We start from the raw sequence: 21,142 nt of genomic DNA, 5'->3' as shown, positions 1-21,142 counted from the left end.
AAATGTACCTGAGCAGGTGAGTTTCAGGGTGTCAGAGGAACTCCATGATTCCACACAGTTCCACAGATCAGATCGAGATTGAAAACATTCTGAGTTGATTTTCCACATAGATTGATCTGACACAACAGTTGGTTGTACAGAAATAGCAGAGCCACAGTTCAGATGTTCACAGATGAGAGCTGCTGTCTTCACATTGTAGAGATGGTCCATCACAGGTTTCTGTTCACCAACATATTTCAGCTCCAGACTTCCTGCACAGCGACTGGCTCCTCCCACCAATCTGAACTCATCGGCCCCTGAACCCAGAGCAGAGAGAGAAGAGTGGGAGGATGGAGTGAGTGTGAAGAGAAGAGAAGTGAAAGCTGCAGCTGATCGTCTACCTGAGCAGGTGAGTCCAGCAGCTTTACCAGGTGAGCAGCTGCTTCTAGCTGAGCCTGAGCTTCTACAGTCAAGCAGAGCAGACTCATGGCCTCCACACTGGAACTCTGGGCTCCACCTGGGAGTCTGCACGTCTCCATAGAGCGCCCCCTGCAGGACTGAAGGAGCCCCACAGCCCAGCTCCCGACACACCACCTGTGCATCCTGCAGGTCCAGGTCTGCTTCACACACTGAGGACCAGGTCTGGTCAGACGGGTTAGTCTTCACCTGCAGTCTGCCTGAACAACGACTGGATCCATTCAGCAGCCGCACCGAGTCTGAACACCAGGGTTGGGGAGAAACGGAGTACATGGAACAGAGTTACTTAAATAGGATAAGAAAGAAGTGTAACTGTAATCATTTACAGCATATAAAATAGTGTAATGTCATTACAGGTATATCTGATAAAAACATGGATCACTGACCAAGATTACACTTGAAAATCAGATTGAATATTCCAGACATATGAGCTGTCCTCAGACATTGCAACACTTTTACAGCACAAATCATGACACTACCATAGACATATAAAGCATAGAGGCCATAGTAATGGGAGTAACTGCATCACAGTTTTGCTCCACACTGTCTGCAGGCCTCCACTCTCAGGACCCTTCCTTCCAGACCTCCACTGTCAGGACTCCTCCACCATCAGTCCTCTACTCTCAGGACTGGAAGTTGATACAAAGGTTTTGAAATTCAAGCAAGAATAGGTTTGTTCATTGGAGCTTTTGTTGGGGTATATTCTTTTATTACCACTACTGCCATGATGAAGTAAAAGATACAGCTATATTAACTGCACATCAGGCTGTTGTGACACTTTTCCCTGAGACAAGTACACCAAGTCTATAAGATGCTCTGCCAAAGTGTAAACATACCAACATGTTCCAGAGATACCAACACTCACACAGTAATGTCTCAAACATCCCTGACAATGACATCAGCTCTCAGTTGGTAGCTGACATCAACACCAAATTGCCCAATTGCGAATGAAGTCCAACCTATTTGTCGGGGCAGGGCCAGCCCACAAGAACATGGAACTAAAGGTCTGTTCAATGAATGACCAGGATCCTTTCGGGGCGAGATACCCAGGGGACTGTCCTGCATGTTTTTTCCCATAAGGTCCAGCGCGCTGAACATTACATCTGGCTATACTTAAATAAATGGTAATAATCCAAAGTCAGCTGTTTTGGCATTTTTCATACCAAGTAAAGAATCAAAGGACCGGATGGAGACGGACAGAATTCCAAGGCTCCAACACTTTATTTAAAATCGACTATACCTCAAGTTGGCTACAAATTTTCCAGCTTTTCATGTGACCATACTTTAATTCTTAGGGTATTATTTTATGTCTAAATATGTAGATTCAGACATAAAACAATTGGGCAGCTGTTGATTAGTGGGGACACCAGCTGTCTCACAATTGATCACACTTCAATTCATGTCTCCCCCTGTCTGCATGTCCCTGTGGGTGAAATAACACCACTGCCTTGTGATTGCCACGGGAGTGACAAAGGCTAAGGGAGACCCCCCTACAGAAAAATGAGAGTGGAGCCCTGAAGTCAGTTGGTCCTTGTGTTGCAAAACCTCCTGGCAACTCTAGCCACATTGGTACCAACCGTATGGGCCAATTTTTTTTTTCCAAAAGTGAAGCAATAGTTACTTTACCAAGTCATTAGTTAGCAGCAGAAAATTAATCAGCTGTAAAACCAGACAGAATATATTCATTTTTTGAAGTCAACAAAACATACCTGAGCAGGTGAGTTTCAAGATACGAGAGGAGCTCCATGGTGACACACAGTTCCACAGATCAGATTGAGATTGAAAACATCCTGGGTGGATTCTCCAAATAGATTTACGTGACACATTTTTCGGTTGTATAGAAACAGCAGAGCCACAGTTTAGATGTTCACAGATGAGAGCTGCTGTCTTCAGGGTGAAGAGATACTCCATCACAGGTCTCTGTTCACCAAGATATTTCAGCTCCAGGCTTCCTGCACAGCGACTGGCTCCTCCCACCAACCTGAACTCATCGATCCCTGAACCCAGAGCAGAGAGAGAAGAGTGAGAGGATGAAGTGAGTGTGAAGAGAAGAGAAGTGAAAGCTGCAGCTGATCGTCTACCTGAGCAGGTGAGTCCAGCAGCTTTACCAGGTGAGCAGCTGCTTCTAGCTGAGTCTGAGCTTCTACAGTCCAGCAGAGCAGACTCATGGCCTCCACACTGGAACTCTGGGCTCCACCTGGGAGTCTGCACATCTCCATAGAGCACCCCCTGCAGGACTGAAGGAGCCCCACAGCCCAGCTCCCGACACACCACCTGTGCATCCTGCAGGTCCAAGTCGGTTTCACACACTGAGGACCAGGTCTGGTCAGACGGGTTAGTCTTCACCTGCAGTCTGCCTGAACAATGACTGGATCCATTCAGCAGCCGCACTGAGTCTAAACACCAGCATTGGGGAGAAATGGATCACATGTAACAGAGTTATTAAATAGGAGAAGAAAGAAATGTAACTGTAATCCTTGACAGCACATAAAATAGTGTAATGTCATTACAGGTATATCTGATAAAAACATGGATCACTGACCAGGATTACACTTGAAAATCAGATTGAATATTCCAGACATATGATCTGTCCTCAGACATTGCAACACTTTTACAGCACAAACCATGACACTACCACAGATATATAAAGTGTAGAGGCCATAGATATATAACGAGCAGTAATGGGAGTAACTGCATCAAAGTTTTACTCCAGACTGTCTGCAGCCCTCCACTCTCAGGACCCTTCCTTCCAGACCTCCACTGTCAGTCCTCTACTATCAGAACCAGATCCCCGGGGCAGGCGGAGCCGAGCCCCCCCCCCCCCCCCCCCCACCAGAAGGGACCCAGAAACAGGGGTGCAGAAGATCCCATTGCCCTCTTCTCCCCCACTCAGAGTGTTGAGGAAGTATATGTTGTTTGCGATTAAAATTGAGGGGCAGTAATCACACCACACCGTGAATGAGGACAAACGAGCAGTCCCACCTATCCGAGCAGCCCCACCCCTGACACGGCGTGCCAAGTTCCCCGGATGTGTGTTGCATGTATTTGGTAATGTTAGATGACTAAGTGCAATTAAGACTGAGAGACGAGCCACCGAAGGCTGCAGTGATTGAGGCCACTTAGATGGCCCCCCTGGGTCCGGGGATGTCATTGCACCCCCGTCACCCAGGAGCCCCACGATGAAGGACAAGGGCAGGAGCGGCACCCGCCCCCAGGACCAGGGCTGACGGCGACCATAGCCAGAGAGCCACCGACCCAAGAAGCACACACCCATCGTCAATCAATCAATCAATTTATTTTTGTATAGCCCAGTATCACAACAACAGTTGCCTCAGAGGCCTTCAAGATGTTACATTGGTTGTGCATCAGGAGGAGCAAAAGAAACCAGATGCAGTGGGGCCACCCCCCCACCAGGCACCACACTATGTTTTCATATACATACCTGTCCAATTGCCCACACATACACACACACATACTTACTCACACATACACACCCACACACAAGCACACGCACACACACCTCAGTCATACCGGCCACAACCCCGTAGCCCCTCCACGGCAGCACCGTTGATGATTTGTGGAGCATGCTGGGCATGCTCTCTCCTGAAGTCCACAACAATCTCCATCTTCTCCACGTTCAGGTGGAGATTGTTGTCCTGGCACTACGTGGCCAGGCGGCTCACTTCACTCCTGTAGTTCGTCTCATCACTGCTGTTGATGAGATCCACCCCAGTTGTGTCATCAGCAGACTTAATGAAGAGGTTTGAGCTGGATGTGTAGGTGTGCAGTCGTGGGTCAACAGACTGAAGAGGAGGGGGCTCAGCACACATGCCCTGGGGGACCCCGTGTTCAAAATGACGGTGCTGGAGGTGTTGCTGCCGACCCGAACTGACTGTGGTATTTCCGTCAGAAAGTCCAGCAGCAAGTTGCACAGGGTGGTGTTGAGTCCCAGCTGGTCCAGTTTGGAGATGAGCTGCTGATTGTGTTGAATGCGGAGCTGAAGTCGATGAACAGCATTCTGATATGGGAGCTTTTGGTCTTCAGGTGGGTGAGGGCTGAGTGGAAGGCAGTGGAACTGGCATCATCGGTCAAGCAGTTGGAACGATAAGCAAACTGGTAGGGGTCCAGGGTGTTGATGGGTATGAGGCATGTCTGGACAACAGCCTGGCTCAGCGAGATGTTGAAGGTGGTGGCTTTAAGGCATGTGGAGACAACAGCCCATGGCTCAGTGAGATGTTGAAGATGCCATTGAAAACATTGGTGAGCTCCTCAGCAGTCTCTCGGGACACGACCAGGAATGTTGTCAGGACCTGGGGCTGTGTTGGTCCCTGTGAGGGATCTTCTCACACTATCTAGGGATTGCGTCAACACCTGGTCGTCAGGAGGAGGTCAGGTTTTCTCTGCTGGGGGTGTTGTTGTCGGCCTCAAAGTGAGCGAAGAAGACATTTAGGGACATTTACTGTTATCTAATTGACAATTCTTCAGTGCACACAAAAGCAGCAATGACGGCGTACAAGACCCTGGATTCCTACAAGTATTTTGTTTCTGGCTTTGTGGGAGCACTGGGACAATACCGATTGTCGGGCAGAATATTCTCTGAGCCGACCACCTGTCGTCAGGGGCAAAAAAAAAACAACCCAAAACCGATCTTCGTATTTCACAACCAACACCTCAGATTGCATGTTTCTCACACTTCTTCACCAAATCTCAAAGCTATTCATTCCAAACAAAACATATTTTATGTCCTTACCGTTTTGTGGTCATTTTCCATCTATTCATGCTGTCCTCTGACCAAAATTAGCCGCATAAGCCTCTCGAATAGTGAAAGAGCGTCATGCGCCTGAATGTTAGTTTTCACTCCAACATGGCGGCAACTGCCCGGTGTGCATTGTGAGGACGGGTGTGTGACGTCAGCTGCAAATACTCTATAGTTGGTCTGGATCCCTCACCACAGGTTCCTGGTGTCTCTGTCACCGAAGCGATCGGCTATCTTCCTGGAGTACTGTCTCTTGGCCTCTCCGATACCTCCTGACAGGTTAGCACTAGCTGTCCTTGGACCTGCTTCGTCTCCAGCTCTACAGGCAGCATTTCGAGCCCTCAGGAGCCTGCGGACTTCCTCTGTCAGCCATGGTTTCTCTTGGCTCGAGTGGAGATGTTCTGGAGACTGTGACGTCGTCCATGCATTTCCCAATGTAGGCAGTGATGGTCTCTGTGTACTCCTGGAGGTGTATGGTGTCGTTGAAGGTGTCTAACCTGTCTGAATACACTCCAGTGTGTCCAGTGTCCAGTGTGGAGAAGCAGTCCTGGAGTGCCACTGACGACCCCTCCGGCCACACACGGATTGTCTTAACAGGTCTGGTGACTTTAACCAACAGCCTGTATGCTGTTATTAGCATAACAGTAGTGTGGTCTGAGGCCCCGATTTGGTGGAGAAGGGTGGTTGTGTAAAGGCTCGTTTCCACAGTTTCGGTACGGGTCAGGTTGGGTCAGGTCGGGTCAGAGAGGCTGACAGTTCCATCCCATTGCCAGTGATGATGTCATAAGGGTGATGAGCCGTGACCAACCGCGACCATTTTCGGTCCTGCTCGTGAGAAGGCACCACCCGTACTGTGCCGGATATGGTAGGGAGGGACTTGAACACCCCTGTCTGCTGACTGGTCCGTGACAAGTGCCACTCTAGCTAGCCCGCGAAGCAGCCAGCCATCGGTGACGATCTGTTCCACCGGTGACACATAACTCCGCAAACCCTTCCAAAAAGTCTACTGATGTGATGCGGATCCTTGTCTGTTGTTGAAATGATGGCACAGCCGAAGGTGATGATGATGTTGAGTTGGTTTATTTCACCAAACGTAATCCCAAAGTGCAGAAAAAAACAAGGAGCTCAAAAACTATTTACAATATTTACAGAAAAGAATAGGAAGGAAAAAGAAAATTCTTACAAAGTTCACTGGCTTTCTGTCACCTCCACTGTAACAATGCAAAACCAACACTGGCAGGCTCCCACCCTCTCTCAGTCAGAGGGAAGTCTGACTCTCACCCCCTTCACAGGTGGAGGTGGGCCTCCTTTTAACGCCACAGGCCCCTCCCCTCAGGTAATTAACAAGGGAATCACAGTTTTCTCCCACAAAAACATAATAAATCCCCATAATAAATTCATGGTAATTTGTTAAAAAATACACAGAACCAAATAGTCGTACCACTGCATCTCAAAATAGGTCCAAAACAAAAATAAATTATTTTCATGCCGAACTTTGCACCTTTCGGTGACGTCATCATGACGTCACTTCCGGGTTTCCCCATCTGACGGCTATAAACAGGAAGTGAACACGACGCTCGGTTTGACTGTGGGAGGATGTGAATGGGACATGAATACTGGTGAAAAAGTTTGCAGGGTGAAAGATTATGGCAGGAGGATGATTTGGCAGTGGTCGAGTGTGCACCCACGACTACTGCGGTGAATAACAATGTCCAACTATGCGGGGAACGGAGCAGACAAACGGAGAAAAGACACAGGTGAGTGTAATGTGCGTTTTAATGAGCTCCAGCGCTGCGCCGCGGCCACCGTCAGAGTGACTCCGTCACAACTGAACACTGGTCTTCACGTGAGGAGCAGTGGCTGCTTTCCATCACCGCAGAGGAGGTTCAACGGAACTGAATGGCACTGGTAGAAATGGGAAAAAAGGGAAAAAAACACATTGTGTCGTCTTGGAGTGGCTGCTCTCCGTCGGCTCCAGGCCCTTGTCAGCACCGCGCAAAATGCAAGAAACTGAGGCGAGATTACAGAAAAATAAAGGATCACAACAGCCGCAGCGGGATCCTGAGGAAGAACGGGCGGTGGTTTGACGCCATGAACTGAACTGATGATCATAGACCGGCGAGTGAAGGCAGATGAGGCTGTGTGGACGGCACGGCCGCCCGGGTGAGGTAGCAGTGATACGTTTTAAAACTCTGAACTGTACAACCACCAAGTCAAGTCAAGTCAAGTCAGCTTTATTTATAGAGCACATTTACAAACGGCTTAGCTGCATCAAAGTGCTTCACATAGTGCAAAAAATACATTAAAAGTGCATAAAATTCATAAAAAGAATCAGAAAAGCAAACTAAAACCTAATTGAAGGCCAGCGAAAAGAGGTGCGTCTTCAAGTGAGATTTGAAAATCCCTACGGACTCGGCTGCTCGGATGTTGGGGGGAAGGGAGTTCCAGAGTCGAGGGGCCGCTATAGAAAAAGCTCTGTCTCCCCTAGTTTTCAACCTCGACCTGGGGATGACAAGGAGGCGCTGGTCAGCCGACCGTAGCGCTCTGGTCGGGGTGAAAGGGAGGAGAAGATCAGCCAGGTACGGTGGGGCAAGGTGGTGCAGAGATTTAAAAACTGTTAAGAGAATTTTAAAATCAATGCGGTAGCGGATGGGGAGCCAGTGGAGGGAAGCAAGAACCGGAGTAATGTGATCGTGTTTTCTAGTGCAGGTGAGGAGTCGAGCGGCCGCGCTCTGGACTAACTGCAGGCGGTGAAGTTGGGCTTTTCCTATGCCGGTGTATAGACTATTGCAGTAGTCCAGGTGGGATGTGACAAAGGCGTGGAGGGCCTGCTCTAACCCTGCCTGGGGAAGGTACGCTTTAATCTTTGCCAGGGTCCTCAGGTTAAAAAAGCTTCTTTTCACAACTGCACTAATCTGGTGCTCAAACTTAAAAGAACTGTCTAAGAACACACCCAGATTCTTAACCGCTGACTTAGAGTAACTGGCAAGAGAACCCAGGGTGTTGGTGTTGAGTGCTGAAGGGGTTTTGCCAAACACAATGACCTCTGTCTTCTCCTCGTTGAAGAGAAAATTCGCTGACAGCCACGCCTTAATGTCCGACAGGCAGTTTTGCAAAGGCTGGAGAGCAGTGGGGTCATCGGCCTTAAAGGGGAGATATAGCTGGATATCGTCTGCATAGCAGTGGAAGGAGATATTGTGCTTTTCTATGATATCTCCTAGGGGCAGAATATACAGGAGAAATAGAATGGGGCCTAGGATGGAACCTTGTGGCACCCCACAGGAGAGGGGGGCTGCAGAAGAGGTGAAGTCTCCCAGTTGAACAGAGAAGGTCCTACCAGACAAGTAGGAATGGAAAAACTCCAGGACTGCACCAGTGTTACCATGCAATTATCCACAAGTGAAATGTTTGGTTTTTGTCTTGAATTTGTATCCAAGCAGTGCGCTAGCTGGTTAGCATTAGCACACGGCTAAGCTTGTTAGTTTGCACCCAGCTAGACATCATATTCCATGTAGCGTTGTCGTGTTGCATGAAGTTTTGTTTGTGCAACGCTTCTGCAGGAAGACAGGAGTCACTCCTGGACCAGGAGTCCTCCTCCTCTGGGTCCAGGGGTGGAGAAGGGAGGTGCAGCACCGTAAACATCCGCTCCATGTCCTCCAGCAGGATGGAGCATCCACTCCACCTCAAGCCGGACTGTCCTGTGTTATGAAGCATACAGCAGCTCTGAGGTAAGCAGCAGCAGCCTTGTTCATGTTGTAGATATTGCAGGAAACCATTCAGCATCCATGCTGGTATTCTATCAAGCAAAAGCACATAGATATGTTCACCACTGCTGCTCCAGCTGGATCCAGGGCCCAGTGTGCAGTAAAATTGATGCAGAGCACAGAAATAAATATATGCTGCTGTTTCTGCAGTTCCAGTTTGCTCTGTGAACTATGGATGTTTACGCTGAACAGCTCTCTCTCGTCCAGTGTTACAGTGAACACAAACTGTTGAAGTGACAAAAACTGCTTGACAAACAACAACAGATAATATTGAGTCCATTAAAAAAGTGCAGAGCAGTCAGTTGGTAGGCCACACTTTGCAATTACACCCTGGGAATAACATCCAGCAATGCTACTGTCCAAGAACGTCTCCACCAGCTGCCACCACAGTGTCTAATGGGTGGATGCAGGGTGTGGGTGGCAGTGCCATGTTTAACTGCTCTCTTTTCCCCTTTGCTTTTTAACCAGGAGGAGGCTGGAGCACCAACCAGACCTGATGGTGCCCCTGACAGAAATCCAGGATTCAGGTGAGCTGGGAGCTGCAGCGTGATGAACGGCACATCCATCAGAAGGAGCAGTAGGAGGAATGGTGTCTAAATCTGCAGTTCCTTGAAGATGAAGCACGGCAGTGAGGCTGAATGAGGCTGATTTGGCCTCTCAGCAGCGCAGCAGAGCCAGGCCTTCAGACATTCCTGCAGCGGGTTTCTTTGCTGGTCCAGACCCTGAGAACCCAGCGTTACACAGGAGCAACTCAACAACTGGTGGTTTTGATTTCCGTTCCAACAAAAACAGTTTTCACACCCCATATGTAACCACACACATCAGTCTGACTGCTGTTGAAGAGCGAAAGGTAAGCTGGAGCCAGTGTCATCTACATGTAGGAAGAAGCCAGTACTGATTTAATCTTACCCCATTACATCTTTAAACACAACTGTCACTAAATACAGCCTTATGAAACAATCCTCCTGTCATCAACCAACTCTTCTTTTGAGCTGGCCTCAGGTTGACAAGCATGTAGTCTCTGCACAATTTCTAAGACTAGTCTGAAACTAAACCTTTAACAGCAAACAGTTTTGTCGGTCATAAAAATGTATTAATGTTAATCAGTTATGAGCAGATCTATGTTTCATATAGAACAGAATAGACTGTATCTCACCATGGAGACATTTAGTTATGGAGGCTCGTAGAACAAACGGGTGCAAATAAATGAGGAAATTTTCAAATAAAGAATAATTAATAGAAATGTAAAAGAAGAAAAGATCTAATTTAATATGCAACAGATCTAAAATATAACGCTACTACTACTACTACTACTACTACTACTACTACAATATAACTGGAGCTATACTATACAGAAATATGTACAGATATGTTTTAGAGCAACAGAATGCTTGGATAATAAAGTGTCCATGGTTGATTTGGGGTTCCACAGTGACCATAATATTGTAGTATTCCAGGAAACGGAGACTCAGTCGAATATCCAGTTGCTGACACGTTTGTCACAGATGGTTCAGCTCAAAGTGTTTCATAATCCGCGCAACATCTTGCGCCCCCCCCCAAAAAAAAGAACAAGAACAACCTTTCACCCTGGAAAACACCCCGTACCCCAGCGTCCCTCCACAAAAGTCCCCGGGGGATCCGCCTCTCAGGTAGGCCCACTGTAAGTCCGCTGCAGCTGCCACTACAATATAAAATCTATATTGTGTCAACAGGGTTCAGACACTTTCTCACCTATGATTTTCAATGACTTTTCCATGACTTCCTAATTTGTTATCGAATTTCCATGACCAAAACACAGCCTCACGCTTCACTGAAATGTAATTTTGAGTATTGAAACATTAGGGGCTGAGCAGAGCTCCTCTGAGCTCCTCCACTACTCCATCTGATGTCTTGTTTCGCTAATTCTGGCACGTTTGCCGGTGCGTAATGACATCACTTCCTGTGACCATTCATCACCCCACCTACATTACAACCGTAACCCCGCGGCATGGAAACGCAAAACTGATTTGTGTCTGGTACGCTTTTTACCGACCCGAACCGAACTGACCTAACCCGTACCAACACCAGCTGCGCAGTGGAAACGAGGCTTAAGCTCCACTGTGTGTGGTGAAAACATTGTCCAGGATATTGGTGCCTCTTGTGGGAAAGTTAATTAATATGTCCATGGATTTGTGGAAACGCGTTCTTTGTGTTATCATGGTTAAAATCCCCAGCCAGAATGAGGAAGGCATCAGGGTGGGCTGTCTGCTGTTCACTGATGTGCTGATGGAGTTCGTTCAGTGTCTCGCTCCTGTTGTTGGTGGAGCCAGGGGGATGTATATTGCTGCCAGCAAAACAGCTGTAATTTCCCTTGGCAGGTAGAATGACCGGCACTTAATAATCATAAACTCCCCAAGTGGTGAGCAGTGTTTGCAGACTACAACAGCGTCACGGAACCAGGCATCACTTATGTAAAAACACAGAGTCCCCCGCCGTGAGTCTTCCCCCCCTCGATGAGCGCTCTGTCTGCCTGGTAGCATGTTAGCCGATCTAGCTGGATAGCACACTCCGGGATGCTATCATTGAGCCATGTTTCCACAAAGGAAGACACAGCACTCACTTAGTCTTTGAATCAGACATCTTTGACATCTGAAGAAGGCGGATATAATCCAGTTTGTTGTCCAGCAAGCTTACGTTAGCCAGGGTGATGGTGGGAATAGCTGGCCGATGAGGGCTAGCAGCTAGCCTAGCTGGGATACCTCTGCGCTTAACCCTCTTCTGCTTCCTCTTACACCTCTTTCCCAAAGGCCAAAAAACCCGTTTAAACCTACTAACAATCGGCTCCTCAAGGCAGTGGGAAAGGGTCTAATCGGCATTTCGACCCGGGTCGCTAAACCCTGCAGTCGACCCAGGAATTTACCGGGTCAGATTTCTACCGGCTTTTAGTGGGAGGGACACATCCGGGAACTTACATGATTACGTCAACGCAGCGCGGCTACGTTAACGCACTACTTGTTGTTTCTGGACACAGCATGAGATATCCTTCGTCAAGATGACCCAGCATTGGCAAGATAGCAAGACCAGAGAGCTTCTCTTGATCCGTGGGGAAGAGGAGATTTGTCTACAGGTAACGGGGACTGTGTTCCGCTGCATTGTTTACTTTTGTTTTGCTCCGTCGCGCTGATGATGTCATCAACGTGGGACGCCATCAGCGCGGAAAAACGCAGCGACGCGACTCTCCAGCAGGTGGCTAGATCCGGGTCTGCAGGCAGTGGAAAAGGCGTCTAAAAGGCGATCATTAGCGGGTCAAAAACACGGGTCGACTCGCTTGTTGCAGTGGGAAAGGGGTATTATTCCGCCTGTGGCGCTTCCACTGTGGGCTCACCGCAAGGGTGAGGGTCAGAGGTTGAGCAGGCCTCCGGAGTGGACCATAGGAGCGGAGCTTTTGCACGTCCGTTGGAATTTCTGGCTTAAGTGTGTTGCTGAATACGATTCTGCGGATGTCGAGCACAAGCTTAAGGGAGTAAGTTGGCCTTGGGATGGGAAGACACGAGGACGAGCAGATACACACTGGTTTCAAGCACAAAAAACACGATCGGGACAGAGAGGAGCCGTTGCGTGTGCACTGCTGCCATGTAGTGTTGCCAAGGGGTTGTGAAGGGGCAGGATTAAATAAGTTTTCTTCTTCCTACTCCTTTTACACCATTACTGATAAAATTATGCCTGTTTCTGTGGCTATAATTCACCCTTTCGGCTGATTTTTCCTCCTCCAGAGTCCAGGGAGCTGACCAGAGCATAGAGTTTTTTTACAGAAAGAAGGAACCGTATTGGTGTGAAGTGCGTCATTTTATGTGACAGAGATACAGCCATAGAGAGCCCTGATCATTCAGACAGCTTTTAAACTAAATGGAAGTAAAGACCGTTATTGAAATGTTAGCTACAGTTAGATACAAAAAATCAACTGGTGTCTTTTCTCACATTACCAAACAACATTTCAATAAACTAGATTAATGTAGTGTTTCCCATTTGTAATTTGATCTGTCAGGTGTCCATTAATATCATTAATCATATGTTCAGTTTTATAATAAAGAAATTAACATGCATCTTAAACTTCCATTCTAAAGCGATCCAGATTCTTTGACATATGTAAACACGTTAATTTTTTCCAAAAGTGAAGCAAGGGTTGCTTTACCAAGTAATTATTTAGCAGCAGAAAATAAATCTGCTGTAAAACCAGGAAAAAAATATTCGGTTTTTTATAGTCAATAAAACATACCTGAGCAGGTGAGTTTCACGGTGCGAGAGAAGCGGTATGATCCCACACAGTTCCACAGATCAGATTGAGATTGAACACATTCTGGGAAGATTCTCCACATAGATTGATCTGACACATTTGTTGGTTGTATAGAGACAGCAGAGCCACAGTTCAGATGTTCACAGATGAGAGCTGCTGTCTTCAGGGTGAATAGACGGCCCACCACAGGTCTCTGGTCACCAAGATGTTTCAGCTCCAGACTTCCTGCACAGCGACTGGCTCCTTCCACCAAGCTGAACTCCTCACCTGAACCCAGAGCAGAGAGAGAAGAGTGAGAGGATGAAGTGAGTGTGAAGAGAAGAGAAGTGAAAGCTGCAGCTCCTCTTCTACCTGAGCAGGTGAGTCCAGCAGCTTTACCAGGTGAACAGCTGCTTCTAGCTGAGCCTGAGCTTCTACAGTCCAGCAGAGCAGACTCATGGCCTCCACACTGGAACTCTGGGCTCCACCTGGGAGTCTGCACGTCTCCATAGAGCGCCCCCTGCAGGACTGAAGGAGTCCCACAGCCCAGCTCCCGACACACCACCTGTGCATCCTGCAGGTCCAGGTCTGCTTCACACACTGAGGACCAGGTCTGGTCAGACGGGTTCGTCTTCACCTGCAGTCTGCCTGAACAACGACTGGATCCATTCAGCAGCCGCACCGAGTCTGAACACAGGACAGGAGGTCACTGTACCTACAACCCCATCACATGGCTGCTGCAACCTCAGAAAACATTGTACCTACAACCACAAACACTGAGGCTACTCTCTCAAACACAGGAGAGAAGACAGGATCAGAACACACAAAGCATGTTTTCACAACAGTTTTTCCCTGACAGTGAAACTGATGACAACTGAAACGGAACCATTATTTTGTCTGTGTGCATGTGTATAAGTGCAGTGACAGGAGGTCACTGTACCTACAACCCCATCACAAACACTGCAGCGACAACCTCAAAAACATTGTACCGACAACCAGAAATGGTTTATGTGAACAAATGGAAAATAAAAACCTTGAATCTTCAATGCTTGATCAATTGCGATGTCATGTTGAAAGCTTTCTGTCTGAACTCACCATGTTAAGAACATGCAGTTAATGAAACCTCATTGGTCTTACCTGAGCATGTGAGATAGAAAGAGGAAGCATAAGAGGGCCAGAAGCAATTCTTCCAATCTGACAGAGACTTGAAACATTCATATTCAAAACTCCACGCAGATCTGTATGATGACTCAGATGTTGGTTTCATGGAAACAGCAGAGCCACAGTCCAGGTGTTCACAGACTGCATTTGATAACTTCAGGTTCCAGTCGTCATCGTCCACTGGTCTCCATTCTCCGAGGTGTTTCAGCTCCACTCCACCTGAACAGCCAGAGCTTCCTCCCACCAGCCTGAACTCATCATCAGCCTCTGAGCAAAGAGCACAAAGTCAGCAAGAATAAAGACTCACTGTCTTTCTTCATCTTTGAGGACTTTCTTTACCAGCTGGATGGTTTCTGTCTTCAAGACGGACTCCTGTGGGGAAACATTGAGAGAGTTCAGTATTCATTAGGTTTTAGTGATTCTCACTTCTAATCATGCAGCTTGAGATCAGAGTCAACATTCCAATGAAACATGTTTGATCTGAAGATGAGCTGAACGTATGAAGAGTCCAGCTCAGGTCAAGAGCATCCAGACTGGGCCAAAACTCAACAAAAGTTTTGTTTTGATGAATGGAAAACTTTTCCAAAACAAAAACTCAGGATCGATTTGTTTCCACTTGAAACGCTGTTGTGTAAACGGGACCAGAGAAACTAAATCTGGGAATACGTCTGAAAACTATGATGTGGTTCAGGCAGGTTTTGGAGTCGCAGCAGGTTAGTTTTGTGCTGGTTTAGGGTTTTTCTTTTGACTGGGATGGTAGCAATATGACGATCAGCTATCTGTCACTGCAAACTGGTGAATTCCCAAAAGAAATGAAAACAGCTGAAGTCATTCCACTGGACACCAGATCAATAATTACCGGCCTGTTTCTTTACTCCCCAAGTTTTCCAACTCCATAGAAAAAGTTTTCATTGGATGAATCTATTGACCAACACAAACGGCTGCCTGAAAGTCAACATGGATTCAGATCACAGAGATCCACATCGCTGCATTAACAGAGTTCATGGAGAGAATCAGCAGCTCCACAGACAAAAGAATGAAGCAGTTCCAGAGTTCATTGATCTGAAAAAGCATTTTACACAATAAATCATGAAATATTAATCAATAAACTTGAGTTCTGATATCAGGGGTGTGGCTTCACACTGGAGGAAAACTTACTCAAACAACCGACAACAACTTCTCAAAATGAGAGATTGTCAGTCTTCTTGCTAGGTAAATGCTTGTGGTGTCCACCGGGGTCAGTATTGAGACAAAACTCTTCATTCGATACATGACAGTCTAATTCAATAATTTGGTTCATTCCTCAAATCACTTTTCACTTTTGCACAACAGTTAATGCATTCCTCAAAACAATTAGTACAAAAAGTAAAATCAATGATGGAGAGTCACGTGGGTACACCGGGCAAGATGGCTGCGCTGTGGAGGAGCTCAGACCACTACCTATTTAATGGATTACAGGCCAGCACACACTACAGGATGATCGGGCCGAATTTTGTCTCGATCTTCTCCTCCCGACTGAAGCCGACAGGGTCAGACTGTCGGGAGTATGCAAATGAGTTTGGGTCTGATCTTCCTGTAGTGTACGATGTGTTCCGAGAGATCTTTTCTAGTCGGAGCCACTCGGGAGGCGTCGGAAGAGGAGATCGTAGATAATGAACATGTTTAATATTTTTGATCGCAAATCCTGTGGTGTGTGGTGCACTCTGGGAGGAGCTGATCAGCTCCGGTTAGACCTGTCCACACCCTTGGAATAGAGCTCCCTTGGTTGAACAGCTCTGTCTTCAGGTGCCGCTGCTTGAAAAAAAAAAACCCTTCTCAGCTGTCAGAGATGGAGACATGAATATATGTCTGTGAAATATATTCACTATATGACAGTAAAAGAGAAAAGTCAGAACTCAGTAGTGCAGTGGTTAATCCTCATCACTCCTGGATGTACTGCATTTCCTCCATTCAGACCCAAACTCCGATCTAATACGTTCATCTGCATCTCTGCCAGTCCTGCAATAAGGCCAATGTTTTAATTTATCTCAATTATTAACAATCACGGAAGAATGCGGAATTAAAAAAAAACTTTCCACTGACTCGTGCCGTCAGAGCAGACAGAGCGGATGTATCATGAAACTTTTCCGAATCAAACTTCAACATGTTTTTATTCTGGTTTAAACCATCCAATCTGGGGACAAAAAGAATGATTTAAGATATTTGGTGATTAAAAAAAGTACCTTTTTTGTCACAGACTGCTACTAATAACTTATTTCTATACTGCTCCATTCTGGAGTCCAAAGTTAAAAAAAAAAAAAAACATGAACATAAGCTGAATTATCATGAAATGTGGAGGATAAATTATAAGAAAATTATCTCAAAATATGTTTCCCTCTTCTGTACTGTAACATTAAAATTTCGTGACAAGGTCCCAACAGTGGGTGGGGTGGGGGTGGGGTGGGGGTGGGGGGGTGGGGGGTCTGCGCTGAAGGAGTGATACTGATGTAAATGAATGAACTGAGGGAATGAATGAGTTCTCCGCTTATTATTAAAAGTGGAGATGAATGTAAACACAGCAATGAAGGCAAACCGCAAAAAGTCACGTTGGACTACGCGAGATCTGGAAGAGTGAGGAGCCGATTCTCTGATGAAGAATCTGCTAGTGTGTGTTCTGCTCCAGAGCGACACCACACGCTAGAAGATCAGGACAGGAAGATCGGGTGCAATCTGTCCTCTGTTGTCTTCTAATGTGTGGTCTCTGAATCGGGAAAAATTGAAAAAATCCTGTAGTGTGTACTGGCCTAAAACCTTTATTTATCTACCTGTCTTGAGAAAAATATTTAGTGAATTGATCCCCAAAACATTTAACACCTGGATTACCCTTCTGGCAGTACAAGATGTCAACAACATCGAAGTATTTCAAGGAGACGACCCGCATGGCTACTCGAAACAAGCTAGCCGCTAATGAGAACAACGTGGCTGAGCAGAACATAAGTATGGAAAAAGTTTTTTTTCTGAAATAACCAAAGTGAGTGCCAAGTTGACAGAAGTAGCCGCTGATGTTCTGATGATCAACGAAACCACCACTGAGCTGAAAGGGTCAGCAGTCTACAGGTACGATGGAGGAGGCGGAGGGGCGAATTTCCGACCTGGAAGACATGACCGAGGGCCTGGTGACAAACACAACATCCATGAGGAAAAAGATAGACATGTTGTGGGCGCTTGAGAATCACAGCAAACGAAACAACGTGAGGTTAGTCGGACTGGCGGAGAAAGACGGGGCTGATGGCACTTTGAAAGAATGTGTCAACAAAGTTCTGAGCAAAGGTCTGGGGATAGTTCCCGACGCAGAGTTTGAAATTGAAAGAATGCACCAAACACCAGCCCCGACGCCGAATGAGGACCAGCCAGCCAGACCCGTACTGATCCACTTCCTAAGGCAGTCCGCCCGAGAGAAGGTATTGAGAGCCGCAGTGGAGAAGAGGTTGATGGAAACTGAATACATCACTACTATCTAATGAGGCTCATAGTTTGCTGTTAAAAGAAGAATTGCAGTCATTTTTTTAATTAAAAGCAGGCAGCACAGACAGGAGATCAACAGAATGGGAAGTGTCTAAAGCTTATATTCGGGGGAAAATCATAGCATGAGCATCTAAAAGAAAAAGGGAGGAAATGAATCGTATCAAGGAATTGGAAACTAAAATGAGGACAAATGAAAAAGAACTAGCAGATAATTTCTCAAACTAGTCATATCAAAATATTTGCAAACTTAAATTTGAACTTCAAGAAATTTACAATTAAAAAAGTAGAATATGCCCTGTTCAGGTTAGGGACGACCTTTTATGAGGAAGGGGGAAAAAAACAGGCAAGCTCATGGCCAAACAGTAAAAGCAACATAACTCCTGTAATTTAATACCGGCAATTAAAAAAGGGAATGTAATAGTGACTGATACTAAACAAGTTAATGAATTACTACAAAAATACTATGAGGCACTTTATACTCAGAAATACAGAAATACGTCGATCTATATCAGGCATGAAGAACGGAAAATCTCCTGGATTTGATGGGTTTCCTATAGAATATTATAAACAATTTATGGATGTCCCAGCTCCAGTTCTAGAAGATGTTTACAATGACGCATTTCTTCTACGATCTCTTCCATCAACTTTCGATGAGGCTTTAATAACACTCATTCCAAAAAAGGACAGAGACCCATTACAACCCTTTCATTATCGGCCTATAAGTTTACTTCATGTAGACTGTAAAATCCTGACCAAAATTTTAGCAGCTCGTTTAGAGAATGTTCTGCCAGACATAATTCATACAGATCAAGTTGGATTTATGAAGAATAGATCATCAACGGACAATATGAGAAGATTATTACATCTTGCAAGTCTGAATAGAGAGAACTGTAGTCCTGCTACTGCCCTCTCCCTTGATGCAGAGAAGGCTTTCGATCGTGTGCAGTGAGATTTTTTATTCACAGCCCTGTCACATTTTGGGTTTTCATCTTCTTTGATCACATGGGTTAAAATGTTGTATAATAGTCCCAAGGAATCGGTGATTACTAATGGTGTTATGTCGCCCTTCTTTAACCTTAAAAGAGCCAGGAGACAGGGCTGCCCTCTTTCACCGCTGCTGTTGAACATTTCATTGGAACCACTGGCTGTCATCATAAGAGGAAATGCAGACGTAAGGGGCATTGAGGGAGGTGGCCAACAACACAAATTGCTGCTTTATGCGGACGACATACTGGTCCTGCCAAAAGACCCAAATCATTCAACACCTCACTTGATGGATACAATATAATGTTATTCTAATTTATCAGGATATAAAATTAACTGGACAAAGTCTGAAGCAATGTCAATATCTGCGATTAGCAGCGCAGATACAATTAAAACATTTGGCTTCAAGTGGATACCAAAGGGATTGACATATTTAGGAATTAAAATATGCAGGGAGGTGGAAGAAATGTCACATTTAAACTTTTAATCCAGTTTTACAACCAATGAAAATTAATTTGGACAAGTGGAATAAAATAAGGTTGACATTGTGGGGAAGAGTCAATGTAATTAAAATGGTGGTCTCACCTCAGTTTAATTATTCTCTTATGATGCTGCCAGTTACAGTGCCCCCTCCATTTTTAATAAATATAACACACTGATCAAGGAGTTTCTTGGAGAAGGCAAAAGGCCCTGGATCAAGCAGGCCAATCTGTGTTTACCCAGGGACAAGGGAGGGCTGGCCCAAGATTGCACTACATCTCCTTTGAGATGGCAAAACTCGCCGTACATTGGACTGGGCAATATAATTTAGACTGGGCTGCTATAGAGAAAATCTTTATCCCTCCCTTTAACACCCATAGAAGCCCTCTCTCAAAATCCAGGTAACATTTTTAACCCTATCATGTTACATTCAAAGGAAATTTGGATGAAGATACACAAAATACTTATATTATTTCATTGTAAGCAGCCATACTCATCCCTGTGGCACAATAGTGCAATATGTGTTGGTGAAAGAGCAGTGTACTGGAAGAGTTGGCACAGCCATGGAGTATGTAGACTGGATCGTCTGTATGATGGTGAAGAGTTCATGTCCTACAACGATCTACTCAGTAAATATAATCTAAGGGGATGGGAACATTTTTGGAAATATGTACAGATAAGGAATTGTGTCAGATCACCAGACTGGAAAACAGAGGAGAACCATGTTCTGGAGGATTTGGTTCTGCCACCTCACCATCATGGAGCATCAATACTCTACAGGAGAATGAACTCTGCACTCAGTACTGAGCTGAAACATCTGAAGATCTTGTGGGAAAAGGACATTGGGGTTGTTTTTGAGAATGAGGAAGGGATGAAAAGAATTTCACAATGTGGAAAACTTTTGAGGGAATGTAAAGGCAAATTTACACAATATAAGACAATACAAAGATATTACTGGACTCCTGTGAGACTGAATAGATTAAACCTTATGAATAATACATTGTGTTGGAAATGTCAGAATAATGATGGAACGCTGATGCACTTTAAAAAAAAAAGTCAAATCGACTAGAAAACCTGCTGTCACTTGTCACTTGCCACATGTCACTTGCTCAAAACGGATAGTTCATTCCTCAAAAGATCACCTGAAAATATTTTTTTCAATTTAGCAGACATTTTCAGGACAAACAGATTAAAAATGTCTAAAATGAGCTTGACAGATGTTGACAGCTACTCAGTGGTTACAATGGTCCGGTACGCTCTGGTACAGAGTTCCAGGACTTCTAAAAATGTCCACTGAGCGTGCTGGCACTTCTCGAAGCTCCAACAACGTAGCGGTACGCTCACCAGCCCATCTCTTTGAATCCTTCAAACAGCCGCTTATCAGAGCACATCAGCCTTTACAGAGCAGAGCGCACGTTTACTCCCCCATCCTGCACAGACTTCATTACCCATACTGCCCTGGGCTTCACCACAGAAGTGCACATGTGTCGTTCAAGCTCCCTGCAGTAAACATGCCAGTCCAGCCAAAGTGTGTGTGTGGAACTGGAGCTCTTCAGTTCAGAAAATACAAGGAGAACTCTGCCACGCTCTCCTGGCTCGAAGCTTCAACAAGAAGAGAAGGACAATTCAGCATCACAAGTAGAGTTCATCTGGACTGACAGGACATGACCAAACGATCACGTTATCAAACAAGAAACTGCTGCTATGATGAGAACAAATGACTGAATGTTGAGGAGGCTGAACCGACTGTTGAGCAAAAGGAAAAAGTCATGAGAGAAATGCTCC

The 21,142-nt window shown here is 45.8% G+C and overlaps 1 protein-coding gene across 1 annotated transcript; it reads right to left on the bottom strand.

Annotated features, from left to right (window-relative positions):
• Positions 1-209: 209 nt before the first annotated feature.
• Positions 210-17,309, bottom strand: LOC115383615 (scavenger receptor cysteine-rich domain-containing protein SCART1-like). The gene is made up of 8 exons (XM_030085747.1): positions 17,252-17,309; positions 14,528-14,656; positions 13,601-13,915; positions 10,314-10,318; positions 2,166-2,442; positions 660-695; positions 287-296; positions 210-219 (listed from the first exon to the last, which is right to left on the bottom strand). The coding sequence occupies exons 1-8, from the start codon at positions 17,307-17,309 to the stop codon at positions 210-212; spliced, it is 840 nt and encodes a 279-aa protein (XP_029941607.1).
• Between the last annotated feature and the right edge of the window lie 3,833 nt (positions 17,310-21,142).

This window comes from Salarias fasciatus, assembly GCF_902148845.1.
Source record: "Salarias fasciatus chromosome 23 unlocalized genomic scaffold, fSalaFa1.1 super_scaffold_20, whole genome shotgun sequence".
NCBI classification, from domain to species: domain Eukaryota; kingdom Metazoa; phylum Chordata; class Actinopteri; order Blenniiformes; family Blenniidae; genus Salarias; species Salarias fasciatus.
The sequence above is the reverse complement of the archived record's forward strand: the minus strand, read 5'-3'. Positions and strand labels throughout refer to the sequence as shown.